This window comes from Carettochelys insculpta, chromosome 1 (genome assembly GCF_033958435.1).
Source record: "Carettochelys insculpta isolate YL-2023 chromosome 1, ASM3395843v1, whole genome shotgun sequence".
NCBI lineage: Eukaryota > Metazoa > Chordata > Testudines > Carettochelyidae > Carettochelys > Carettochelys insculpta.
The window spans coordinates 26,654,735-26,679,789 of NC_134137.1; the positions used below are offsets into that span (position 1 = coordinate 26,654,735).

At 45.6% G+C, this 25,055-nt stretch overlaps 1 protein-coding gene across 4 annotated transcripts in view; it reads right to left on the reverse strand.

Annotated features, from left to right (window-relative positions):
• Positions 1-25,055, reverse strand: part of ME3 (malic enzyme 3) — a 224,378-nt gene that overhangs the window by 194,533 nt on the left and 4,790 nt on the right. The window contains exon 1 of one of the 4 annotated variants that reach the window (XM_074983857.1): positions 19,651-19,701. The exons of the other annotated variants lie outside the window; for them this stretch is intronic. Coding sequence (XP_074839958.1) covers positions 19,651-19,698 — 48 coding nt within the window. The 5' untranslated portion in view covers positions 19,699-19,701. Of the gene's footprint in view, positions 1-19,650; positions 19,702-25,055 lie in introns of those variants that run through there. 4 annotated transcript variants of the gene reach the window in all.

Below are 25,055 nucleotides of genomic sequence, written 5' to 3' on the forward strand. Positions count from 1 at the left end.
TATGCCTAAATGCATGCTTATGCACACAAATAGAGGGTGTGTGAATGTGCACATGTATGTCCAATTTGGGCCCAAGTTTCATTTGGGGGTTTGCTTTGTAACTTGCATAAGTTCTTTAAACAGGTGATTGAATACGATGTCATTCCACTGCAGTCTAAAATCTGTTATTATGGGCACACAGCCATAGAACTGGACTGAAGCTAGTTTTCTGGGATTAGCTCAATTTTGACATTGCCCCTCCTCCCACCTCACTTTCGAAAGAGTCCATCAAAATTTACTTCAAGCTGTCCTCAGGATGTTTCTCCAGCACATTCTCTAGTCGGAAGAAAACTGTTTAGCCAAGTTCAAGGCCACTTGGATAAAGCAAGTTCAAGATATGAACAATGGGATTTTCCCAAAAGCCTCTAGCTTTGTTTCTCTTGGAAGACCTTTACTCAGAAACTGCATAGGGCTATTGAGTATTTTTAGGTAGTATTTTTAGGCAGTCTAGGTTGTTATTTTTAGGGTTAGTCCCACCAAGCCTCCACACCTTTGAATTCTGCCAAGACTTTATGGGAGAGTTCATGAACTTTGGACCCAGTCCTGGAAAGATACTGGGCTTCAGATTATTATCATGAGCAGACTCATGGAGATTCTGCTTGTGGCAGTAAGTCCTATATCTAAGTAAATTGCTACAGAATCAGGCCCTTTTAAGATAAAACCTTAAGACATCACTCTAATCTCAGCTTTCTTAAAAAAAATCCAGCCCTTTTAGTGCAAATAGCCTTGTAAGTACAAAGCCATTAACTAAAGTTGAAAGTTTGTCATGGTGATTCTTTCTTCCAGAAGTTACAGGCTATTTCCAGTCCTCCCCAGGAAGTAAATTAAATCAAATGCTAATCATAAAGTTGATGTGACATTAACACTGAGAAGTTAAGCAAGCTAATTCAGAGCACTCCTTACAGTACAACTGACTTACTCACATACAGTATTTACCCTTACCTCCCTGAAAAGAAACAGAGAGGTAGCGGCGTTAGTCTGTTCTCCAACAAAACAAAGCAGCAGAAATGTAGCACTTTAAAGACTAACAAAATGATTTATTTGGTGATGAGCTTTCATGGGACAGACCCTGGTTAAACATAACTAATGTAATATGGTGAGTTACATGGAACTGGCTAAGCTTCACTTTTCATCTTTAACTACGCATGAGACTTTGAGGTTTTTGTATTTAGGTATTTACCTTTCATATCTCTCTTCGTACAGAATATGCTATTGCATCTCATTTTTGCACCTTTCCCTCTGAAAGAGAAACCACAGGACATCACAACAGGTTTACACTGCTCAGAACAGACCTATGTGCTTTGTTGAGTGGGATGGAATTACTCGTGCTTTTGGGCATGATCCAAAGCCCTAAAAACTACTGCCAACATCACTAAGCTTCAGATCAGGCCTCAAGTACTTTGCTGTAAGGCTCCAATTCAGCAAAAGGAAAGTTGGCACAGTAATCGTTCTGTCTTCATCAAATCCTCTACCACAGCTCCTGCCCAGCCACTTATTTAAGGGGAATTATGTGCAGCAATTAGCAAGGGCACAGACAGGCAGTCAGACATCACAACCAGGCTGCCTTCCCGCCAGCTTTCAGAACAAGCTTGCATCTCATGTGAGCTCTTTATTTAAAATATTGTTCATTCAGTAACACAGCCCAGGTACTTATCACAAATCTACAGACATTCACTTCTCTAGTCTAGCCACAACATGGCTGGAAATGTAATCTCAATGATTAATGAGGTGCTTTGAATGGAAAAGCAAACATGGGTGGGATTACACTGTTCCCCAGATCCATGGTTTCTTGCTGCTTGATTCTTTTCTATGTAACCCTTTGGCAACACAACATGAAATACTTCTCCTCCTTTTACAAAAAAGAATTGCTGGTTGATCTCTCAGCTGGTATATTATTATGCATTATTCAATGAGCTGAGAATGCATGCTTCCTCAGTGAGGACTGGAGGCAATACAATAATGAACCCAGGGTGAGTGAGTGGGTGATCCAGTGACCAGGGCATTAGCTTTGGGAGAATTAGCTTTACCTGCTTGTTGTACAGTAGTACCAATTTCCTCTGTGAGTTTGGTCTAGGCCAGGTCTACGCTAAACCAAAAAGTCAATCTAAGAGATGCCGTTCTGGTTATGACAATTGCATAGTGGGAATTCACATATGCTGGATCCATTTTTCTGGCTCTCCACACAGAGAGAGATTAATGGGAGAAATTCTTCCATTGACTTCCCTTCTTGCGAGAATGAGGAGTACCAGGGTTGACTGCAGACCCCTGATGGCTCGATTTAGCGCATTCCCCACTAGGCACACTAAATTGAACACTGGCAGATTGACCCCAAAGGAGTCGATCTTCTGGTAAGTGCAGACATACACCTAGTCAGCTACACTCATGCTGGAGGGCTGATTTCCAGATTGGGCAGAGGTACGTGCTAGCTTTGGGCAAGCTAGCAAGCTAAAATAGAAGTGCAAATGTGGCAGCACAGGCACAGAAGGATGAGCTAGTCCCCCCAAAACACAATCCCAAGCAATACACTCACATTGTTTTACCACTTGGCAAGTATGTATGGAACAATATATGCCGGATCTACCTATATACACCTATATAAGTGGGGAGCGGCAACTGGCCCCTAATCAAGGTCAAGACATTAAGATTTTTGTATAGTAAAACATAATTTTTGGTTCAGTTTTACTCAATAGTCAGCCCAGTTAAAAAGAAGCCCACCCCTCCACCCCACAGTATTCACTGTCTTTATTTACTTTCTCTGTGTGAGAAACCTTCAGCAGTGCTAAGCCACTGCGGTGGGAATGTGAGCTACTGAGCACCAGCATAGGGCCTTATCCCAGCCTCATGACGCCAAGAATTCCTGCACATCCCTAAGAGGAACAGAAAAATTACCACCAAAAATAACCTGCCTCTGCACCCACTACGGGGTCAAAGAATGATCTGAATTCTTGTTATAAAACACCAAAGTTAGACATTAATGTTATTTTCAAAAGCAGCAGCACAGTGGAGCTATGACCATCGACATCACCTGAGGATCTGCCCTCACTTTTTCTTTTTTACTATCACCTGCATCTTCCCTTTGGCTTCTTTATTTGGTTGAGGATTTTGTCCCACTCTGGACAGTACACAGCTGAGAATCTCTGCTCTCCAGGGGTATGTCTTGTGGGGATAACCTGGGGAACAAAGCTATGCTAGGCAAAAGGCTGGCTGAACACAGCTGGCTGTTTGTTCAGTTTCATCGGAGCACTATTTTGCTCTTCTGCAAAACACCCAGTTCTCAAGTTGGATTGTAGATATGAGTCCTCCACAAAACCAGGTGAAATACATAAACCTCATAACAGTCTACACACAGGTGGGTAAACTGCAGCTCAGGGAGTGAATTACTTGCTTGAGTGGCTAAGGCTTTGTCTACACTGTGAATTTTAAAGTGCGGCCACGGCAGCACTGAAGCACTTTTAACATGGCAGTGTGCTCACAGCACCTGCACTGGGAAAGAGTTCTCCAAGTGCTGTAGGTGAACCACTTCCACGAGGGGAGTAGCTAACAAGGCTGGGAGCCTGTTTATACAGGAGCCTTACAGCACTCTAACTTGCTGTGCTTGAAGAGGAGGTGTGTTTTCACACCCCTGAGCAAAAAATTACAGCGCAGTAAAGTGGCAGTGTAGACAGACCTGGAGTCACACACCGAGTGTGTAAGAGCATGGTAAAGAATTCCTCCAACTGCTGAAGCATTGATCTGTCTACTACCTTACCCAAAATGCTGTACATGGAGACAGTCTGTACAGATTGAACCTCTCTGGTCCGGCATTCTCTCGTCTGGCAACATCTGTAATCCAGCATGATTTTAGTTAGCCAGATGGCCACCTATCAGGGGTGTGGCCAAGTTTCCCATGGGCCCATAAAATTTGTTTCCAGCCACCAGTCCTGGCTCTCAGTGTTCTGTGCTGTTGTTAGCTGTAATTTACCCATAGTTGTCTTCTAAGAGTCCAGTAAGCAGTGGAAGTGTGGGTAATGCTACTAGGCAATATTGATCTCCTGTGGTCCAGCAAATTCTCTCACTCAGCACCAGTCAGGTCGCAAGGGTGCCAGACTAGAGAGGTTCAACCTGTAATATAATGTATGGCTGTCCACGCTATAATACATGAGAACACATACCCATAAGGTTCCAACACCAAAGAACCTCACTTTCACCTAAATAATCTCTCTCTGGAACTCAGCATTTACAGTTAGCTGTCTCAGGACAATACTGTAAGCATATTGAATTCAGAAGGGACATAATTTTCCTTACAAAATGTGAAATGTCAATGCTAGGGACAGGATTCACAGGAAAAGACTCCCATGACTTCAGTGTGCTTTGGCAGGGTTGACTGTCATCAGCTCTAGACACTGATCTTGAAACATCTTGGGAAAAGTGAAATCAGCAGTTACCATCCTGATGACTATTTTAGCATAGAGACTGAAATGTATGCCTCTGACTGGCACGCTTGATGGGAGACAAAGACATGGAGAAATGAAGCTGTGGGCTGTATATTGTATCCTAGAAGAGCTGTAAACATGTTTATGCCACCTGCCCTAGTGTCACCCTCTGACATGTTTACAGGCCTGTGACCTGCTCTAATTATCCCTATCAAACATAAAGAATTAAACACCCCGCTTAAGTCAATTTGTTATTTCCATCAGAACAGACATTCAGAAAGCCTGGCTACACATTATAAACTGCAATGCAAACACTGTCCATTTTTGCAAGTCAAGCGAGATGAATATGCCCCTGGGAAATCCTAATAAATGCCAGAAGGGTTTTAGCTTTCCAGGAAGTAAGACTGCTGGACTCCCATCCACTTTATGTCTGGCTTCAGTGGGAGGCTCATTTTGCAACTGTACTGCAAAGCTGTCAGGCTGCCAGTAGATATGATATTTGGCCTTATACAGAAATCTGAAAGGGTTTGTGCTAAACAAGATCTAGTTACAGTCACTGCCTTAGTTACCTTGTGGCAAGCAGACGATCAGAGATTATTACGATGGCACTAACCAAAGCCTCATTGCTGCTTTCTTGCACCTTGCTTCCAAAGTATGTGAATTAATTTGATTAGCTTTATTTGGAAACTGCATAAGCTAGTATATTACACAGACAAATGTAGGTCACCCTTAAGTAGACCTTTCCAAGTCAACATGCATTGGCCATGATTCCATGCTGGTGTCACATTGAGAATTTCACTTGACTGTAATGGGTCAGACCAAAGGTCCATCTAGCCCAATATCCAGAGATATAGCTGGTCCCCGCCACAAAGAACTAACAGTTTAAATAGATAAGACCGAAGCAGGGAGAGAGAACGGGCCTAAGATACATGCTGAATGGGTGGTTTAGTTAAGAGGGAGATCATGGTCTGAAGTTAAAGAGGAAGAGGTGTAGGTTGGATATTAGGAAAAACTACTCCACCAGGAGGGTGGTGAAGCATTGGAATGCGTTGCCTAGAGAGGTGATGGAATCTCTATCCCTTGAGGTTTTAAAGCCCCGGCTTGACAAGGTCCTGGCTGGGATGACTTAGTGGGGGTTGATCCAGCTTGAAGCAGGGGGCTGGACTAGATGACCTCCTGAGGTCCCTTCCAGCCCTATGATTCTATGATTCTGTGATCAGTCAGAGAGGTAGAGATGAGTGGGACAGGGCAGCAAGAAGGACTCTACGGAGGAGTGAAGTGTGGTGTCAAGATGAAATGGTGAGATGGAAGATCTTCTCTTTTTTTCTCAGTCCTTCTTAGATGAGAATCCTTCTGAATTCGAAGCAACTTCTCACTGCTCTGACTCAAAGGATTCAACCTATAATTCCTCATTCTCTCAGACATGTTTTTAAAAGGGACCATATTTTAACAATCCCAACCAGTGTGAAATATGATTTCTTGGCAGATGATACCTAGGCCTTCAAAGTACTTGAGTCCTTAACACCGGCCTCCAGAATTTCTTTGGCTTGGTGAATCTTACAGCAAGAGACAGAATGTTCTGTTACTAGTGGGTCCTCCTCCCCATGGTTTGCCCCCGCAGCATCAGTACACATGGATCTTATTTTCAGCAACAGCAGTGTTGTACCTGCAGTTAACTGTGGACCTAAATGACAGCATGCACACATCTAATTCCCTGACTGCTTCCAAAGATTGGAGAGTTTGACATGTATGGTACATTCTCTCACTTGCACTGCCAATTGCAAACAAAAGCTGCAGCTGCAAGACTGCATCCAAGCACATTGTAGGTTGGGCTGAGGCACTTAAAACCAAATTCAGTTCATAATGAAACAGTCTCCTAGGGGAAAAAGTGGAGAGTTATTTGCCTAGGATTGAACTGTGCCAATAATTAAAGATGCTGACATGCAATGTAATGTTGCAGAACATAAAGCTGCTTTATCTGAAATATCTGTAATACTTCCCTCACAAGCCTTACTAAGCAACATAATAAAGACTTAACTGCATGTTTTACAAAACTGAATATAGTTAATCTGTTTGGACGAGGGAGACATGAGCTCATCAATTCATACTTTAATCCTGGGGACACAAGTTCTCCTGGCCATACTGCTGATAACTTACTCAAAACAAGCATGTTTACTGAAAACCCATCCTTGTTTCACACACAGAATGGATCACAAATAGGTCAGCCAGTGCTGGCTGAAGTGGAAAACTTTACCCATAAAATCTGAAAACAATGCTGAGACAGCAACACTGTGAGGTAGTGCCTTAGGTTGGTGCCCCATTTGGATCCCTCTACGAATATACTGCAACACTGGCTGATGCTACATGCCAGGGGAACAAAATCCTTGCTAAATCATGCCTTTAACACACCCAGCTTCCTGCCCAGCCTTCCCCCAGCCATGCTAAAAAGAGAAAAAACCCTCTGGGGTAGCTCTCTTCTTTGTCTCCCAGTTCACTCTAAACTTTACTCTGTCATATATGATACCAGCCCTGTGCAAAACAAAGAACAAAATGGACCCTGTCTTGGAGAATTTACAATCCAAACGAGTTTGCAATCTGGTTAGAGCAGGGATTGGCAACCAAAATAGCAAGAAGAGACATTTTTTTCGAATCTGGTAAAAACTCAGTTACTCAAGAGCTGCAATGCACATGAATAGAGGACGTTCCTTAATAGATAACATCAAACCATACTTTTTGTAACCCCTATTTTAAGAACAGAGCACACACAATCATTTGTAATGTGATACATGTTTTTACAGGATGTTCACAAACTTTTCACATATTCTGTTTCCTCACATTTTACTTGTGTGTGGTTGTACCACTGTCTTCCTGACTTTCACACCTGAAACTTCTCTCTCTCTGAAGGACTGTAGATTTGGAACAACTTCATTTTTGTTTTTGAAATTGCTGTACAGCTGCTCTGATACATTGATAAAGCACTCTTTTATGTATTCACCATTCATAAACAGCTTTCCTCATTTCACAATCTCTTGAGTTGTCACAGAACTAGCCACAATGATGCTACTTGGTGATTTCACCCATTTAGTGAGTGTGTTCTTACTTTCCTCTGCTTTGTGTAGTAGCATCATTGTGGCTAGTTCTGTGGCAACTCAAGAGATTGTGAAATGAGGAAAGCCATTTATGAATGGTGAATATATAAAAGAGTCTGTTCTGGTATGGCTATGGTCTGAAGAAGTGGGTCTGTCCCACAAAAGCTCACCTAATAAATTATTTTGCTAGTCTTTAAAGTGCTACTTGACTGTTTTTGTTTTGACAGTATATAGACTAGCATGGCTCCCTCTCTGTTACTATTTTATTTAGACATGTGTTGGTCATTGAGCTTTTAGATGTTCACCATTTATCGAAAATAATCAGAAGCTGTTTTTGTTTTTTTTTTCAAACTTTCCAATTATAGTGTCGGGAGCCACAAAGAAGTCCAGAAAGAGCTGCATGTAGCTCCAGAGCCACAGGTTGCAGACTCCTGGGCTAGAGCATAAACATTCCAGAGTAGGGACTTATGTCCTCTTGGCCGTGTCTACACTAGCCCCAAACTTCGAAATGGCCATGCAAATGGCCATTTCAAAGTTTACTAATGAAGCGCTGAAATGCATATTCAGCGCTTCATTAGCATGCGGGCAGCTGCGGCACTTTGAAATTGATGCGCCTCGCCGCTACGCGTCTCGTCCCGATGGGGCTCCTTTTCGAAAGGACCCCACCTACTTCGAAGTCCCATCAGCTCATGGGAATAAGGGGACTTCGAAGTAGGTGGGCTCCTTTTGAAAAGGAGCCCCATCGGGACGATGCGCGTGGTGGCAAGGCGCGTCAATTTTGAAGTGCTGCGGCCGCCCGCATGCTAATGAAGCGCTGAATATGCATTTCAGTGCTTCATTAGTAAACTTCGAAATGGCCATTTGTGTGGCCATTTCGAAGTTTGGGGCTAGTGTAGACGTAGCCACAGTGAGAGAGAGCCTTACTGGTATGAACTGTTTATTGTGCCCAAAGCCTTACAGCCTGTCTGACCTATTTCTATTGATGGCAGTTCTAAAATTAAGCTCCACCAAAGATACACAGGTCTGAATAAGGAGCGAGAGTTTTAATAATAGCTCAAAGAAAGCGCAACTGGGGAGGGATGGGAAGGCAGAATAGCCATCTAAAATGCTTCTGTTTTTCAGTCTGACTTACCTCCTAGGTTTTGTTAGTATAATATTCCCGGCTTCAAAATCCCCAACTTAATTAAAACAGCCATTTGTCTTTTAGCTCATTGCTCCCTCTCCACTGAAAAGAGAGAGGACGGTCTGTAATCCCACCTCAGCTCCAATCACAGCTGCTTAGCCAAGGTTCTCTTGGCAAGGGCACCACGAAATACTCACTGAGTTAGCAGAGCTCTGAAGAGCTGCCTGTCAGAGAGAGAGCTGTGCTGTCTTCCCAGAGACCACAGCTGCCCCAGTGCTTTTGCTGGTATAAGCACCAGTGGAGACTGGGGCTCCTACGTTTTCAGTGCATTATTGCTAGCACTCGCTCATTTGGGAACGATATCTTTCAGTATAGAAAGGGCCTGAGCAGTTTAAATGGCAGAATTTGCCTCTGCACACTTGAAGGAGCCAATAGACCTCATTTGCAGGAAGCAGAGAAAGGAAAAACATACCTCCAAAGCTCAGAAGGACACCAGGGGTGCATCTACACTAGGAACTAGTTTCAAAGTTAACTTTGAAGTTAGGCACTATATCAAAGTAGCCAGCAGAGAGTCTACACACACACTTTCCCTTACTTTGAAGTTCACTTTGAAGTAGGGAGCCCAACTTCAAAGTCCTTACTCCATTCCCGGGAGTGGAGTAGTGCCCTACTTCAAAGTTTAACTTTGTAGGGTGTGTGTAAACGCTCAGCTTCCAAGTTGCCCACTTCAAAGTTGTCCTTCAAAGTAAGCAACTTCCAAGTTATTTTTGTAGTGTAGAGACAGCCACAGTGTTACAAACAGTCAATCCTGTCATTTGCCCTTCTTGGTGCCAAAGGAAATAACCATCTATTTGACATATAAATCAGTTGTTACAACCCAAGTGTTGTAGGCTGGCCATCCTGAAATCAACGGGACTTTGCCATTGCCTTCAATGAGATCCAGATTTGGCCCTAAGGTTTGGTTCCACCTCTTTAAACATGTTTTACTTAAACTTTCCTCTTTAGTCCCAATCCTGGGCATTGAGGGGTATGTATGCTTCTGGGTATTAGAATAACCAGTATTTTAGAAATAAGCAAAAATTCTGCCCTTTGAGACACTTTGTATCTCTCACTGATCTCAAGATGCCCTGGGCAGAACTTGAACTTATATCCCTGCACCTCAGCAAGCACAGATTCATTGCTTAAATAACCCCAATGGTACCCACCCAAAAGAAGTTGGAAGTACTATACAGTCACATTCATTGCTGTGTGATGACAACTAATTTACTAGTTTGGCTTGTGCTAGGTATTTCGTTCCTTACCAAAGGCAAAGTAAAAACCTTAGATTAATGATGTTTAGTCTTCTGTTGATGTCACAATAACAGATTTTTGGAAGGAGAGTGCTGTTAATTGGGTCTTTGAAAATCTCTCTTCCCTCTCCCCTCTTATTTTATTGAAGAAAGCAATATTGAGGCTTGGAGTTTAAGAAATGCTGTGCTGTCTTATAATTTTGCCCTAATTTGTTCCAAAACAGGAACAAATTAGCGCTATAGTGAAATCCATGCCCATTATTTTTTTTAAAAAAGAGCTTACAGAACGTGATCACATTAACAAATGAAAGAAAAGCAGAACAGAAACTCTGCATGTGCTAAGTAAAGACATCAGTATAAGGATCAAGTTTAATGTCCAAAGTAACATATTTATGGTTTATAAACTGGTCTCACATGTCTAAATCCAGTCAGCCTTGTAATCAGTAAATCAAAGTCCAAAAGAAATTTAACCTAGATATCCTCTTACCTCACATAGTATTAAATAGTTAGAGAAAAACAAAGGCATTGGAAGCTTGAAGCAGAAACAGATAGAAAAATAATGTGACCTCATTTTCTGGAAAATTAAACTTTTTACTGAAGGCTTCTGTGTACTCTTTTTTCCGTCATCCCCTGTAACAGGTTTTAACTTTACTTATGGGCTGCTGCCACTAAAGAATAAACATTATCACTGTATTTCTATTGGCACCTAGGTCCCCAGAAATGGCTCGCCTGTGGGCACACAGGACTAAGGGGAGCTTATAAATAAAGACTCTGCACATGAGGATCTCAACCCAGAGTGGTCCCAAGCATTCCATGGCACATGGCTCTAGGACTATTTCAAAGGTGGAATCCGTCAGGTTTCCCATGCATTTGTTCCAAGACATTGTCTTTTCCTTAGAGTTCCCATCTTCTCTTTATGTAGCAGCAGCTCTAAACTTATCCTATCAGCCAAAATGGTGGCCATGCCAGCTAAGCTGTCTGCATGTCAGGGGTGCTTGAGACATTCAGTTTACAATCTTTCTATCCCAAACCAAGTCACAGTGGCACCTGCTTGCACCAGAGATTCATCTGGCTCTGTGAGTGCCAAATCTGTAACGCACAAAGAACAAGACCCCAGTAGAATACCAACTTTCTAATCAGACAAACCCAAACACCATTGCCCCACCACCTACTCCATCCCTTCCTTGAGGCCACACCCCTGTTCCAGCTATGCGGTCCCACCCCAGTCACTCCATTCCCTTTCCTTGTCATTCACTCTCCTTGACTCTCACTCACTTCCACCGGGCTGGGGCTGAGGTGCAGGAGGGGTAGGGTGACCCCATTGCCCTATGGCAAAAACAGGACATCAGCCTCTGTGGATGGGCGGGCTCTGTCCCATGTCAGGGGTACTCGGCAATGGGGGCTACAGGGGATGGGGCACTGCGGATGGAGATTCCACAGCCTCCTGGTCGGGGGAGGGCAGGGAATGGGGTAGCTGCCCCAGGGAGGAGCTTCCTTGCAACAGAAGCTGCCTCAGTGAGGTGTGGGATGCTGAGGAACAAGGCAGCTGCCCCCTGGAGGGGCTACCTGGCAGCAGGAGCTGTCACTGTGGGTGCCAAGGAATGGGGCAACTGCCCCACGGAGGAGCTCCCTAGCAGTGGGGACTGCTACCCCAAGACATCAGGTGCTGGGGAACAGGAGCCCTGTAAAATATGGGGCTATTTGCCCATTTTCTTAAAACAGTCAGGGCATCTAGGAGACAACTTAAATAAGGGGCTGTCCCAGTAAAAACAGGACAGATGGTCAACCAAAAGAGGGGGCATGGGTTCTGGGCTGGGACTGAGGGGTTTGGTGCATGAGAGGAGGCTCTGGCCTGAGCATGGGATAGGGGATGGGGTGCAGGAGGAGGTGAGGGGTGTGGGCTCCAGCTTACATTGTGTGGCTAGTGGCTGGCATCACCGCAGGGCTAAGGCAGGCTCCCTACCTGTCCTGACTCCATGCAGCTCCCAGAAGGGGCCACCATGTCTCTGCAGCCCCTGGGAGGGGCAGGAGGATCAGCACATTGCCCCTGTCTGCAGGTGCCTACCTCACAGCTCCCATTGGCTGCAGCCTCCAGCTCGTGGGAGATGTGAAGTCAGCCCTGGGGGTGAGAGCACTGCACAGAAACCTCTGGCCTTGTGTCAGGGAGCTGCTGGCCGCTTCTGGGAGCAAGACGAAGCTAGGGCAGGCAGGGAGCCAGTGTGCCACTGGACTGTTGATGGCCTAAAATCTCCCAGTTTGGCTTCAGTAGCCTCTGGGAGATACAGCCCGATTCTGGGAGCCTCCTTGCGAGGAGGGTGGGCGACCCTAGGAATCAATGTTAGATGTGACACACACCAGTGCAGTAGCCTGGCCCCTGGAACATCAATCACACTAAACAACAAGCAGTCCTGTGGCAGCTTACAGACTAACAGATATTTTGGAGCATAAGCTCTCATGGGTAAAGACCTGCTCTGTCTGAGTATCTTTAACAGAGGCACAAACTCATGGCAAATCCAGTGACCTGCCAAGGATAAAAGACGCATGTTCTCAGCATCCACCTGAAAATTAAAGTGTTACAATTCCAGAAGCATCTAACTCAGAGCCAGAATTTCAAGTCATATTTCCTGGGTCTGACCAGCTTCTGTTATACAGCACATAACTCACAGAAGGTCACTGACAACATTAGAAAGTATTTATTGTAACTACTGTGTGCTACTTATTGAGGGCCAGATCTGGAGCCCATGAGAGGCAATAAAAAAAAATCTCCTATGATCTTCCACCTGCTTTGGAACAGTCCCTAAGAGAAGAAACTCTACAGGGATTCACACATATGCAGAATTCATCAGTCCCAAGTCATCTTCAGACATCATGGATCCACTAAGCTCTCAGGGAAGTCTACTGGGCATTTACCACTGACTTCAATGGGGGCTGGCCCTAATAAAAGATAACACTGGATGTGCTGTAACACACAGCAAGAGATACCTGTTATTGGTGTACATTTCCAACAGTAGCTTACATTGTCTGAAACGTGTTTCTCCTTTATACATGTACCCACAGCCACACCAATGATTAGATTCAACCCTGATATAAACTGACTGAGCCTGGCTTGAGGAGGGCAAACTTTCTTTAAAGAAGCTCAGTTAATTCTGGTGCGGAAGGTAAAAAACTTAAGAAATTGCCAATGAGCAAACCTCTGTTTCATTTTTATAGCATAATTTGCTCTCAAATCTGAGATTTCTATTTACTTTCCAAAGATGGTTTTTGGCCTCAGTTACAATTCTTGTTCATTATTTTGTTCCATTTTTTCTCTCTCTGTACGTGAATTCAAATGCCTGTGACAGTTACACAATGAATGCTCCAGCTCTCCTCATCTTATTTATTTGCAATGGGATAAGAGTAACTAAGCACTTATCTACCCTCAAAACTGGTGCAGCACAAGTCTCAGGACTGCTGGCTTCCCCACACTGGCCTGCCAGAATGATGGAGGCCTAGTCTGCGCATAAAAGTTTTGCCACCCTAGCTATAGAGTGCAGGAAAACTCCTCCTCCTGGTGACACAGCTTATATCAGCACAAATGTGTTTTTGCGGCTGTAATTCACGCTGGCTCAGCAAGGAAGATTAGCTATCCTGGGAAATGTAATTTTTGTTGATATAAAGGTAGCTGACGAGAGAGCTTTTGGCAGCACAGAAACACCATAAAATCCCTCCTTACCTGACACTATGGGGCTGGCAACCATTTCTAGGCTTAAGTCACGAAATACAGCGATCACCTTTAGGGCAAGCATGCAGGTCTCTCTCTGACCATTCAGATCAGTCCAAATTCTTTGTTAGAGCACGTTAGACTTCAAGGCTTTGCATACACCAAGGATTTGCCCTGACTACTGCCATTGTTGTCTACAAGCCACTAGGATAGCTGTACGGTTGCACACCCCGTGTGCAGACAAGTCAGGTTGCTATTCACACTTTGAAACAAGAGGAAGTGGTACCAGTTGGACTCCATGAAAACAAGGAGGAATCAAACCTTCACTCACTCTCCACTACCTGATTTGAAAGCATATCAACGTCATATTTAATTAACATCATATTATCGACAGCTTGACAGTCAAACAAAGCAGAACACCTTCCTCAAGCACAGCAGAGCTTTGCACAGAGGGTACCTGAGGCCACAACTGCATTTTATCCCAATTTCCTGCCTATGCCAGTAACAAAATGCTAGAACGGCACCTCCTGAGCCAGGCTGCCGAGCAAGTGTTTGGGAACAGCATGACCATGTTACTGCAATGCTGACCTTGCTCCCCGCTGCACAAGGATGTATGCCAACACACAGAGAGCATCTTTTGTGCTTTGTTCACAGCACCAAAGGACTGGAACACATCACCATAAACACAGTCCTGTGAAGCAAAGAATGGGTGTGCATACAGCTTCCCTGACGTCTGGGGCACAAGGGAGGGAAATGGAAGGGGCAATGTTGGCTCTAAAGCAGGGATTCTCAACCTATGGGTCGGGACCCAAATATGGGTCATGCTTAGATTTGTTAAGGGTCGCCAGCAGCTCGGAGCTGCATGTGGCTCTTACAGAAGCCGTTAGCAGCCACTTCTATCAATAGAGAAGCAATTACAAAGACAGCTTCTTCACCTTTGTTATTTGTCGTCATCCCAGGCAAGTCACTCAATAGACTCTCTTGCAGTAATTTTTGCTCTCCCTCCTCTCTTCTCCCCTTCTGCCCCCTTCTGCTCTGTGTAGCTGATTTGTCAGTTTTCATTTTTTTGTTTGTATCTCCTCCCAGCTCCTGAGGGTGACTCATCCAGCCCCTCCCGCCTCTGAGTGTGGCGTTTAAGCTGGGGGAGCGGTTTGGGGATGAGGGTCTTTCCCCCTCCACAACTCAGATCAACTATAATAATACAACAATAAGCAACTATAATAAATGTAGTGTTACTATTTTATTATTAATAATGTATTTTCCCTTTTTCTATGAAATAACGAGTGAATATATATACATGAGGGGGCGCAATTTTGTATTCTTGCCTCAGGAGCAAAATTAGCTAGTTACAGCACTGCTTCCCCGCCAGTCCCAGTTTTGAATTGTCTGGGGTTACCAAGTCTTCTCGGTTTGTCTCACCTGGAAAAGGCTGGGAAACGCTGCTCTAAAGTTTGTCGTGAGGCATCGCTAAAGCAATATCCACACCCGTCACTGAGCAGAGCCCTTCACCTTTACAAAACTTTCAGATAGGGTGTGGACAGAGCGCCCTTCAGGCTCAACCGCGCCAGACCCTCTCAGGGTGTGCTAACATGTGGGAGAGAATAAGGCGCAAGAATATCCCATCCCCTTGAGCAGACATTAATTTCAGTCCTTATGGCCAGGGTGCACACAACTAGCCTGCCAGCTGCACTAGCTTTTCCACTGGGAAACAACTGGGCAGGGCCAGGGTCCTGCCTCCTTCTCTGCAGCAGCCACTAGGCCGAGGCTAGAGGAACACGCCTTGCACCCTGACAGAGACTGCTGCAGAGCTATGCTCCAGGATTCACTCTTGTTAAGTTAGGGCAGAGCTGCCCCCAAGCAGAGGTCTCCCTCATGCCCCCCAACTTCAGGTGTCAGATTTCATCATCTTGCGATCACGGCCATCCTCCCTCTTCCACAGCCACCGTGGATGTGTGGTTTGATAACAGGAGTGTCTTACTCATTGTGACGGACACTTGACAGAGATGCAGTCTCCCAAATTAGGTTCCAACACACTTGGAGCCCTAGAGAGAAAACAGCCTAAACCTTGGATGTCACCCAGAGGGAAAGATATGGCCAGGGCAGATCTCAGAACACCACCATTGTAGCTTCTGAGGGCCCCACCCACAAGAGGAGAATCCACTGTATTCATCACCTCCTACTTTTCATGGGTAGCACTATGTAGAGAGCACTGCAGTCATATAGCCTTCAAGGGGCTATGGGATAGGAAACTGTTGCAAGATCCATAGACGGGGTGTCTGCACCCTCCTAGTGGGTCTTGGACACCCAGAAGAGGTACCACAAGCTGCTGCCAAGTTAAAGGACAGAAGCGCTCACAAGCCAGCCCCAGTTCGTGCTGTATGGAAGCCACTTGCTCATAACATGTGAAACTGGATCTTGGACTGCTGGCTCCAGCTGCTTCCCATATTCAGTATCCAGGACTTCCCTCCCCTTCCCAAAATGCTACAATCAGCCCTTTGCAGGAAATATTTGGAACCAAAATAGGAGCCTCCTGTGGCGTGTGCAGGGCCTTGTGACAAAGAAGTGCTGCATCCAGAATGAAAGAGATCTCCCTGGGTATACAGACTGAGCCATCCTGGCTGTAACTCCACTGAAATCAATGGACTCACCCAGGATGAATTTGGCCCATCATCTGAAGAACTGGAGGAGACAAGACATTTCTCTCCAAATATCAGTAGAGGCTAATCATGCTACATGTGTCACCAGCCAGCGCGGAGTGGGACTGTATTAGCTCTAGACCAAACAAGGGCTTCAAAAGTATAACCTGCTGGGGAGCACAACTGCTTCAGATATTGTCTGTTCCAGTTAGGATAATCTCCTGGGTGCCTGCAGGCCGAGCGATACAGTGATGGAAAAGCAGCCATATGTTTGACAGCCAGAGGGAATTCCTTAAAAATCAAAAGCACAGACTCAGATCCCCTCCCACCCTGCACGTAGACCATTAAATGAATATAAAGGATGGAAACCCCCAAGCTCATAGCACAGACACAGAAGCCTACTGTGATTCCATATTAACATTCACATTATACCTCGCTTCTCACCTCAATTGCTGGTCACCCAATGCCTCATTCTGCCCTACACATACCCATTTTATAATTCTAGCTAATTTTAATTTTAACCATGTAGATGCTGCCTCAGATACCTGGTAGCACCCATGTGGCTCTATCTGCACCAGGTTGTGTCACTGATTCCCAACATTCCAGTGGAACATTACGGATGGGACACCTGGAAGCACACAGCCTAACTTTGACCCCAGAGAGTCAATGGAAAGCTTTAAAGGACACTCTTTACATGTTCTAATGAGGCACCAGATTCCAGTAGTACATTCCAATGATGCTGGAGCAGAAACCAGCAGAGACAATTCCCCTTTAAGTGGGCTCACTCTTAAGTTGCCACACGAGTCAATTTGATTTGGTACAACTCCCCAGAACAGACTGCATGAAAATTCCAAGGAGGCAGCCAGTACAGAAAAAGTATAATATATTAGCCAGACCTATAAAAGGCCTTTAATCCACTGCATCTGCACTGCTGTCTACACACATTTGCTAATGTTTTCAAAAGCTTGGACAGGTGCAGATAGCCATCTGGGCCCCAAGGGGTTCAAGCTGTGGTTGGAGGTCCCGAGGATTTTAGCCAGGCTCAAGTTGTCCAAGAAGTCATTGGTGGGATTTTCAAAAGCAGTTATATACATTTCCTGGGTGCACAGGGACATTCTTATAGACTATAATAATCAACCCTTAACCTTCTTTGTGAAGCTAACTAGACAGAGCTCCTTGAGTTTATCACTCTGAAGCAGTTTTCCCTAATCCTTTAATACCACGGCATCCAATATGCTGTCCATTCGCCCCATGTGATGAACTGGACAGCGCAGTGTGGCAAAGCCACTTATCAGAGCCGCACAAGTGGAGCACCCTCCAAGCACGCGCCCCACCACTTGGTGGGACAAGCCTGTGGCAAAAGCAGCAGAGGCAGCTCCTCTTGCTGCTCACTTGGGGCTGCAGGACAGCTCGCACAGGGTGGCTCACAGATGGGTGGCTCATGCGGCAAGGCTCCAGTGAGTCACACACAGTTTGCTCAGGGGTGGGACAGAATGCCTGGGATGGGCATAGGGTGCCCAGTTGGGGGGGAAGCAAGAAAGTGCCTGGCTCGGGGTGAGGCACCTGGCTGGGGCAGGCAGGGGGGCACCTGGCTTGGGGGGCATGTGTGGCAATTCTTACATTTCTTTTGGAGAGCACGACTTTAATCATTCCTGTGGCTCTCTTCGGAATGATCTCAAGTTCACCAACACCTTTTTGCTAGCCACATTTTACACTAAAGAGAGACCACCCCAGGGTGACACTGTTAAGTATTTTATTCAATGTCACCATTGGATGACAGGAAAATGGGGAAGTAGCTTTCAAGCACCACCCCCACCCCCGCACACTCAGACCCTCCTGCACTCATACACTTACGCAGGTGAACTCATGCAGGTGAAGAGCTGGGTAGGGACAGCTGAGGAAGCCAAAGCACAGTGGGTCCGGTGTGTCTGGCTGCAGTCATGAATACAGCAGGACGAGCTGATTGTATGAGGCCCCTTGTCAGGTTGCTCTCTTGTGTGTGTAGCACTCTGAGGAAGTCAGTATCACCCATCCTGGGGAGACAGGGAGGGGCCCAGGGCCAGGGCCTTGGCCTCCCCTTCCTCCCCGCAAGCCAGTTGAGACAAACTTCTTCAGAGAGCAGATGGCAAAAAGAGGCAGAAAAGAACTCCTCCAGCTTTGCATCCATCTATTATGTGCTTCAGTCACAGGGCTTTTTTTCCAGCACAAAGCAGCAGAACTGCGTTCTGCCACCTTTTCTCCTGGTGCCATTTTTAAAAGGCGCTGTCACTGCTCCGCCTCTGCCTCCCTGCCTTCAGGGAAAAGAGCAGGACTCAATTTAATCACTTTCATGGCCAGCCACACCATTAGGCCAATTACACTGAGTCCTGCTCTTTTACCGGGCAGGTCAGGGAGCTGCTCCTGCGGCTGTATGTGGGGGAAGCCGCACAGCTGGTGAAACAGCAGGAGCACCTGGAGGTCCTTTTGAAAGGTAAGTCCTGGGTTTGGGGGTGTGGGCAGTTGGGAAGGGTTAAGCCTGGCAGTGGGTTGGGGCCATGGGAGTGGGATGAGGGGTTAAGATTGGGGTGGGTTAGGGCTGTGGGGTGAGGCAGGGGGTTGAGCTGACCTGGGGCAATGCAGCTGTGCAGAGGGTTGAGCTGAGGGAGGGGATGGGTTGAGATGGGACTGGGAGGGCTGGGGGGCCAGGGGGCCAGAGCCAGGGCCATGCAGCTGTGCGGGAGAATGAGCTGGGGGGGGATGAGGTTGCACAAGGGTCACCAGGGCCTGTGAGAGGGGGTTGAGCCGGGGTAGGGGCTTGAATTCTGGCACCTTTTTGTGTCAAAAAAAGCACAGTTTAGTCCAATAGCAATTGCCCTGTCCCACTGCCCCAGGATGCTGTATGGTTATGATTCATCGCCACTGCCCCAGGACTTTGTAAGACCATAAGTCACCAGCTAACAGCAGATGGGACTTTGATGTTCTCTTGATGGGGTGGGTTCTTTTTCAGGTCTCAGCTCCTTTTATTCTCTGGCCATCAAGGTGCTCCTGGAAGCTTGTTGTCCAGACAGACTGGCTTCAGGGACTGATTCCACTGCAAACCCACATTCACACTTTCTTCACTCACACAAAGGAAAGCTCACTGCAGACAGATATAAATTTCTTTCACAGAAGAAACAGCCAGGATTTCTTACAAAACATTTACGGTAGCTGTAACAATTTCTTACTAACTTACAGTACTTAATATAGACTACAAAACAAAGTTCATGAAACAAAATATAGCTATATAGAACAAAGCTACATCTGCAAAACAAAGCTACTGTTACAAAGCTAATAGAAAGTTACAGGACTTACCACCAGCGTGGACTGAAAGTTACAAAACTTACGTCTGCATTGTATTGGACTAAGCAGAGGCTTTTTACAACACCTTGCATTGTGGGCACCAAAACTGGAGCCAATGCTCCAGCACTGATTACACCAATACCAAATACAAAAGTAACATAACTTCTCTACTTCTATTTAAGATTCCTCTGTTTATGTAACCAAGGGTTTCATTAGCTCTTTGGGCCACAGTGATTCAGTTGATTCTCCACCGCAACCTCCAAATCTGTTACCAAGTGAGTCCCTCACCCTGTAAACACGGCCTACATTCCTTGATCTTAGCTGTACACACTTACATACAGCTCCATTCCTAAAATAGCTGTGGTATTTGGAGTAGTTTGTAGCAACTCTAATGTAACAAATCTGAATCCAACATTCCTGAAATGTATGTGTGTGCACACAGTATAAGCAGCTCACGACCCACAGAGACATAGGGATGGTGTACACTACTGAGGGAGATCAATCTAAGTTATGAAGATTGTGAAGAATGGACCTGAAGTTATCACACAGAGCTACTTACTGTGGTGTCTTCACTGTGGTGGGTCGAGCCGAGATGCTCTCTTGTCAGCTCCCCTTGCACGTCTCATTTAAGTGGAGTACTGAATTGATGGGAGAGTGACAGGGGATCACTTTACCACATTTATACAAGACTCGATAAATTGACCCCGTTGGATCGACCACTGCCCCACCAATCTGGCCCACAGTTAAGATGTGACCATATTATGGTTGTCAAGGCCAGAGTGTCTGCGCTGGGGTACTAAGAAGGATGAAGAGGTCCACAGAAGAGACTTTCAGGGACACAGTAGAACAGTATTCTCCCGGCCTGAGAGTCCTTCTGCTGTTAAGGTAGGATGAAAGTCTCAGGGAAAGAGAACAGGAAGCTGGAATGAAGGGAAAGAGTCCCATATTTAGGGTTGTCCTTGATGATGTTATGGTACCAGCTCTCAGTGAGGTTATTCCTCAAGGGAAGTGAACCCCATTTATGAGGAAGAGCTAGGTAAGAGTAACGGAGGATTTGATTATTAGAAATCTAGCTAGTTGGATTTGTGATGACAAGGAGAACCACATGGTAAAATGCCCAGTGGGTACAAAGATTGTTAAAAGCCATTAGGATAGGGAAAAATAATAAAATAAATATGATAATGTAAATCCATCATACATCTACATGCTGTTCTGGTCACCCTCTCTTAAAAAGATATATTAGAACTGGAAAGGGGACAAAGAAGGGCAACAAAAATTATTAGGAGCATGGAACTGCTTCCATATGAGGAAACATTAACAAAACTGGGACTATTCAATTTAGGAAAGAGATGACTGAGGGGGCATTGTGAACCTAACAACATCCCAGTGCAAGTGAGCAAGGGGCTCAGGGCTATCTGGTAATGAATTTTGGCTGATCTGACCACTTTCTTATATCCCAGTTCATAAATGTCCTAAACTGTAATTGATATGTGTCATGTAAGGGTTCATTGGAAAACTAGTAACACACTGATCATTAATATGCTTGCATAGTCTGTGTATAGTAAATGCCCAAGGGACTATACAGGTATGAAAGAAATATGGAAGTAAAATTTGTTTTACCAGACAAGTCTAAGCAGTGGGTAAAAAAGTTTCTCCAAGATAAACAACAAGTTAGTGTCTCTGATCAGTTGTCCTCAAGTTGTTAGCAATCACATGTCAAGCACTTATTCATTTGCATTGCAGAGGGCAGGAACAGATCAATCTGCATGCCGGCAAACACCAGTGAGGAAAGACACCACTATGGAGCTCCTTCACCACCAGATCCCATGTCTCCATCCTCACCATTTGAAAGAACTTTATTTTGCAGGGTAATCGTCAGAAGAATCAATTTCAAGGGTTCTCCGTCCTATAAAGCAAACACCAGTGAGGAAAGACACCACTATGGAGCTCCTTCACCACCAGATCCCATGTCTCCATCCTCACCATTTGAAAGAACTTTATTTTGCAGGGTAATCGTCAGAAGAATCAATTTCAAGGGTTCTCCGTCCTATAAAAGGGAAAGGCAAAGAACCCCAAGCTATCTTATACTTGGTGGACAAAGTTACCGAGCACTTTGTGCGAGATCTTGACCAAGCATGTAGTCAGCCATCTTGCCAGGAGGGAGGCTGGTAAGAATCTTACCTTGAACGGAGTCTGTAGTTTTGTTAAGTCTTCCTCTTTAGAAAGTGTTTTTCATTTTTATTTGTAACATTTTCTGTTTTGGTCCTTTATACTTGAACTCACTAAAATTCCTATCTACTTTTCTTAATAACTTGTTTTACTTTTATTGTAAATCAACTCTATGCTGTTTGAATTGAAGTGATAAGCCATGCACTTTGTTTCTTTAGAGAAGCAAACAAACCTTATTATTCCTCTGAAAAGTCCAGAAAACAGCCCCTCGCTAGTCTGGGATTGAATCTGCAAACATGACAGTAACATGACAGACGTCTATACAATCATGAATGATGTGGAAAAAGTGACTAGGGAAGTACTATTAATGCAAGAGCCAGGTGTTATCCAATGAAATTAATATACAGCAGGTTTTAAATCAAGATAAGGAATTGCTTCTTCACATAACATGGAGCCAACCTTTGGAACTCCTTGTCAGAGGATGTTGTGAAGGCCAAGAGTAAAAGCGGGCTCAATAAATAATTAGGTCAATTCATGGAGGATAGGAACATGAACAGCCATTAGCCAGGATGGTCAGGGACATAACTTCATGCTTCACATCTAACTAAACCTCCAACTGCTGAAGTAGAGAATGGATGACAGAGGATGGACCATTTGATAACTGCCATGCTCACTCCTTCTGCAGCATTTGACCACGGTCAGAAGACAGGATACTGGGCTAGTTGGACTATTAGTCTAACCCTGTATGGTTAGTTTAATGACTGAACTGAAGAACCCATTAGCTACACACGGACATCAGTTTATGTATGTTAGAGGCCTGCGTGTGCAGCACAAAAGCTGTCTATTTTCAGAGATCTTTGGAGAGTGTCCATAGCCCCAGGACATGGGACAAGCAAAGGTGGTGGGAAAAATGGCTTAGAAAATAAAGGAGCAAGAGAAAGCTAACTACTGCGTTCCAAAATCAACACCATAGTTCCATGCGTCTCTGTGATGTGCTACTGATTAAACACTCAAAAGCCCCTTCTGCCAACACAGAGCAGAGGCTTTGCATTCAGGCGTAAGCTAGGTAAATGCTCTGGGGAAGGAAATGGCAAGACAGAAGGATTCTGGATTTATACCGACTGCAGTCATAAACACCACCTTTTCCTTCAGCATGGCCAACAGCTATCACATTAACAGACTCCATGTGTCTTGTATCTCTATGGCCGTGTCTACACTAGCCCCAAACTTCGAAATGGCCACGCAAATGGCCATTTCGAAGTTTACTAATGAAGCGCTGAAATGCATATTCAGCGCTTCATTAGCATGTGGGCAGCCGCGGCACTTCGAACTTGACGCGGCTCGCTGCCGTGCGGCTCATCCCGACGGGGCTCCTTTTTGAAAGGACCCTGCCTACTTCGAAGTCCCCTTATTCCCATCTGCTCACAGGAATAAGGGGACTTCGAAGTAGGCGGGGTCCTTTCGAAAAGGAGCCCCATCGGGACGATGCGCGCGGCGGCGAGGCGCGTCAATTTCGAAGTGCCAAGGCTGCCCGCATGCTAATGAAGCGCTGAATATGCATTTCAGCGCTTCATTAGTAAACTTCGAAATGGCCATTTGCACGGCCATTTCGAAGTTTGGGGCTAGTGTAGACGTAGCCTATATGCTGTATGTTGTAATCTTGATCCTCTTCAGGGAGTGTACCACCTCCACAGTATTCAGTAAAAAGCCTCATTGTCCTAGGTACAAAACTCCTGCATTGCTTGTTAGGGGCCTGCTTAGCCCTAGAGAAGCAATTGTGGTCACGGACACTGAACTGGCTGACTCCAGTAGTATCTTCAGTGTGGCCCTTTGGGAGGACCATGTGACCAGGAAGTAGAACGCAGCACCAGCACAGATGGGGTTGGAAAGGGCCTGGTTCCTCTGATTGTCATGTCTGTGGTCAGCTGAAGGGGCAGAATGAGGTGCCGGGGAGGTTCTGAGGGGAACCTGCACTCCCGTGTGCAGTCTGCTGACAGTGTGAGCGGGGAAGGGGCAGTTACTCTGGTGCCCAGTGTTTCAAAAGGGGCTGGAACTCTAGCCACCATGGTTGCTACTTTGGCAGCAGCAACCAGAGCTCTGGGCTCCTTAGAAGTGCCCTGGCTGAGCTTCTGCACTGATGTGTGGCTCTGAATTGGGGGGGGGGAAGGAGGGAGGGGCGGCACCATGATCTAAGCAGCACTAAGGGCTGATGGCCTAGCCTTGGCCTTCCAACTTTGGCCCCACCCCTCTGGGGCACAGAGCCAGGCCCCTACTCCCACCTTGCCCCAGGGCCTGCAGTGGCTGTCAGCCCCACTGCCACTATGACCTGTGCCTGAATGAGCTTGACAACTTTTCCCAGCAATGTCTTATAATACGCAGCCCTCAGATGGCCAGGGGCTGTATCCTGTTCCTCGTGCTATGTTTGTCTGGTGCCCTTTGTCATTGTGATCATTCAAATAATCAGCACTGGGTTACTACAATGTTGAGGTGCGTCCTCAGGATAGCAAAATGAGGAAGCCCTCAGTGGAGTGATCTCAAGGGGTTGCACCCAATAATACGGAATAAGGTGCCGTGGACCAACAGTACGTAGGAGGAGGGAAGCTGTGATTCCAAACCAGGGCAGACTGTGCTCACTAAGCCTTTTTAGGCTCCTCAGTCTAGGGGAAGATAACTTTGATCTCAAAGCTGCGCTCTCTCCCTTCAGTGTACGTCACAGTTCTTGTGCCTGTGCACGATGGTCACTGTGAGAAGAGAGAGTGGGGCTGGAACTCACAAGCCAGCCTCGCTTAAATCCATTCATATGTGAAGGGTGCTAAAGATAGCTGATGCTAAGATTTACCTCTTGATGAAAGTCCTAGGGATTTATTTGGGCATAAGCTTTCAAGGGTAAAAAACCACTTCATCAGATACATCTGACAAAGCAGTTTTTTGTCCATGAAACCTTGTGCCCAAATAAATCTGTTAGTCTATAAGGTGCCACAGGACTCCTCATTGCTTTTGCAGATACAGACTAACACAGCTACTCCTCTGATACTTGTCATTTAGAAAAGAGGAGAACAGCAGCACTTAGTGCACATTGATCCTGGATGACAGAGGAGTAGGATTTTGAAAATCCCAGCATCTTGTGTACAGCTGAGCCTGAGCTTTCAAATAGCTCAGATGCCTGTCCTGACTTCCTGTTTTCAGAGACCAAGCATCCAGTCATGGTGTTCTTTGAAAAAATCCCCTGTGGTTGTGTCTCAAGCTGGCTGCTCAAATCCAAGCAAAAGAGCCTGATTGG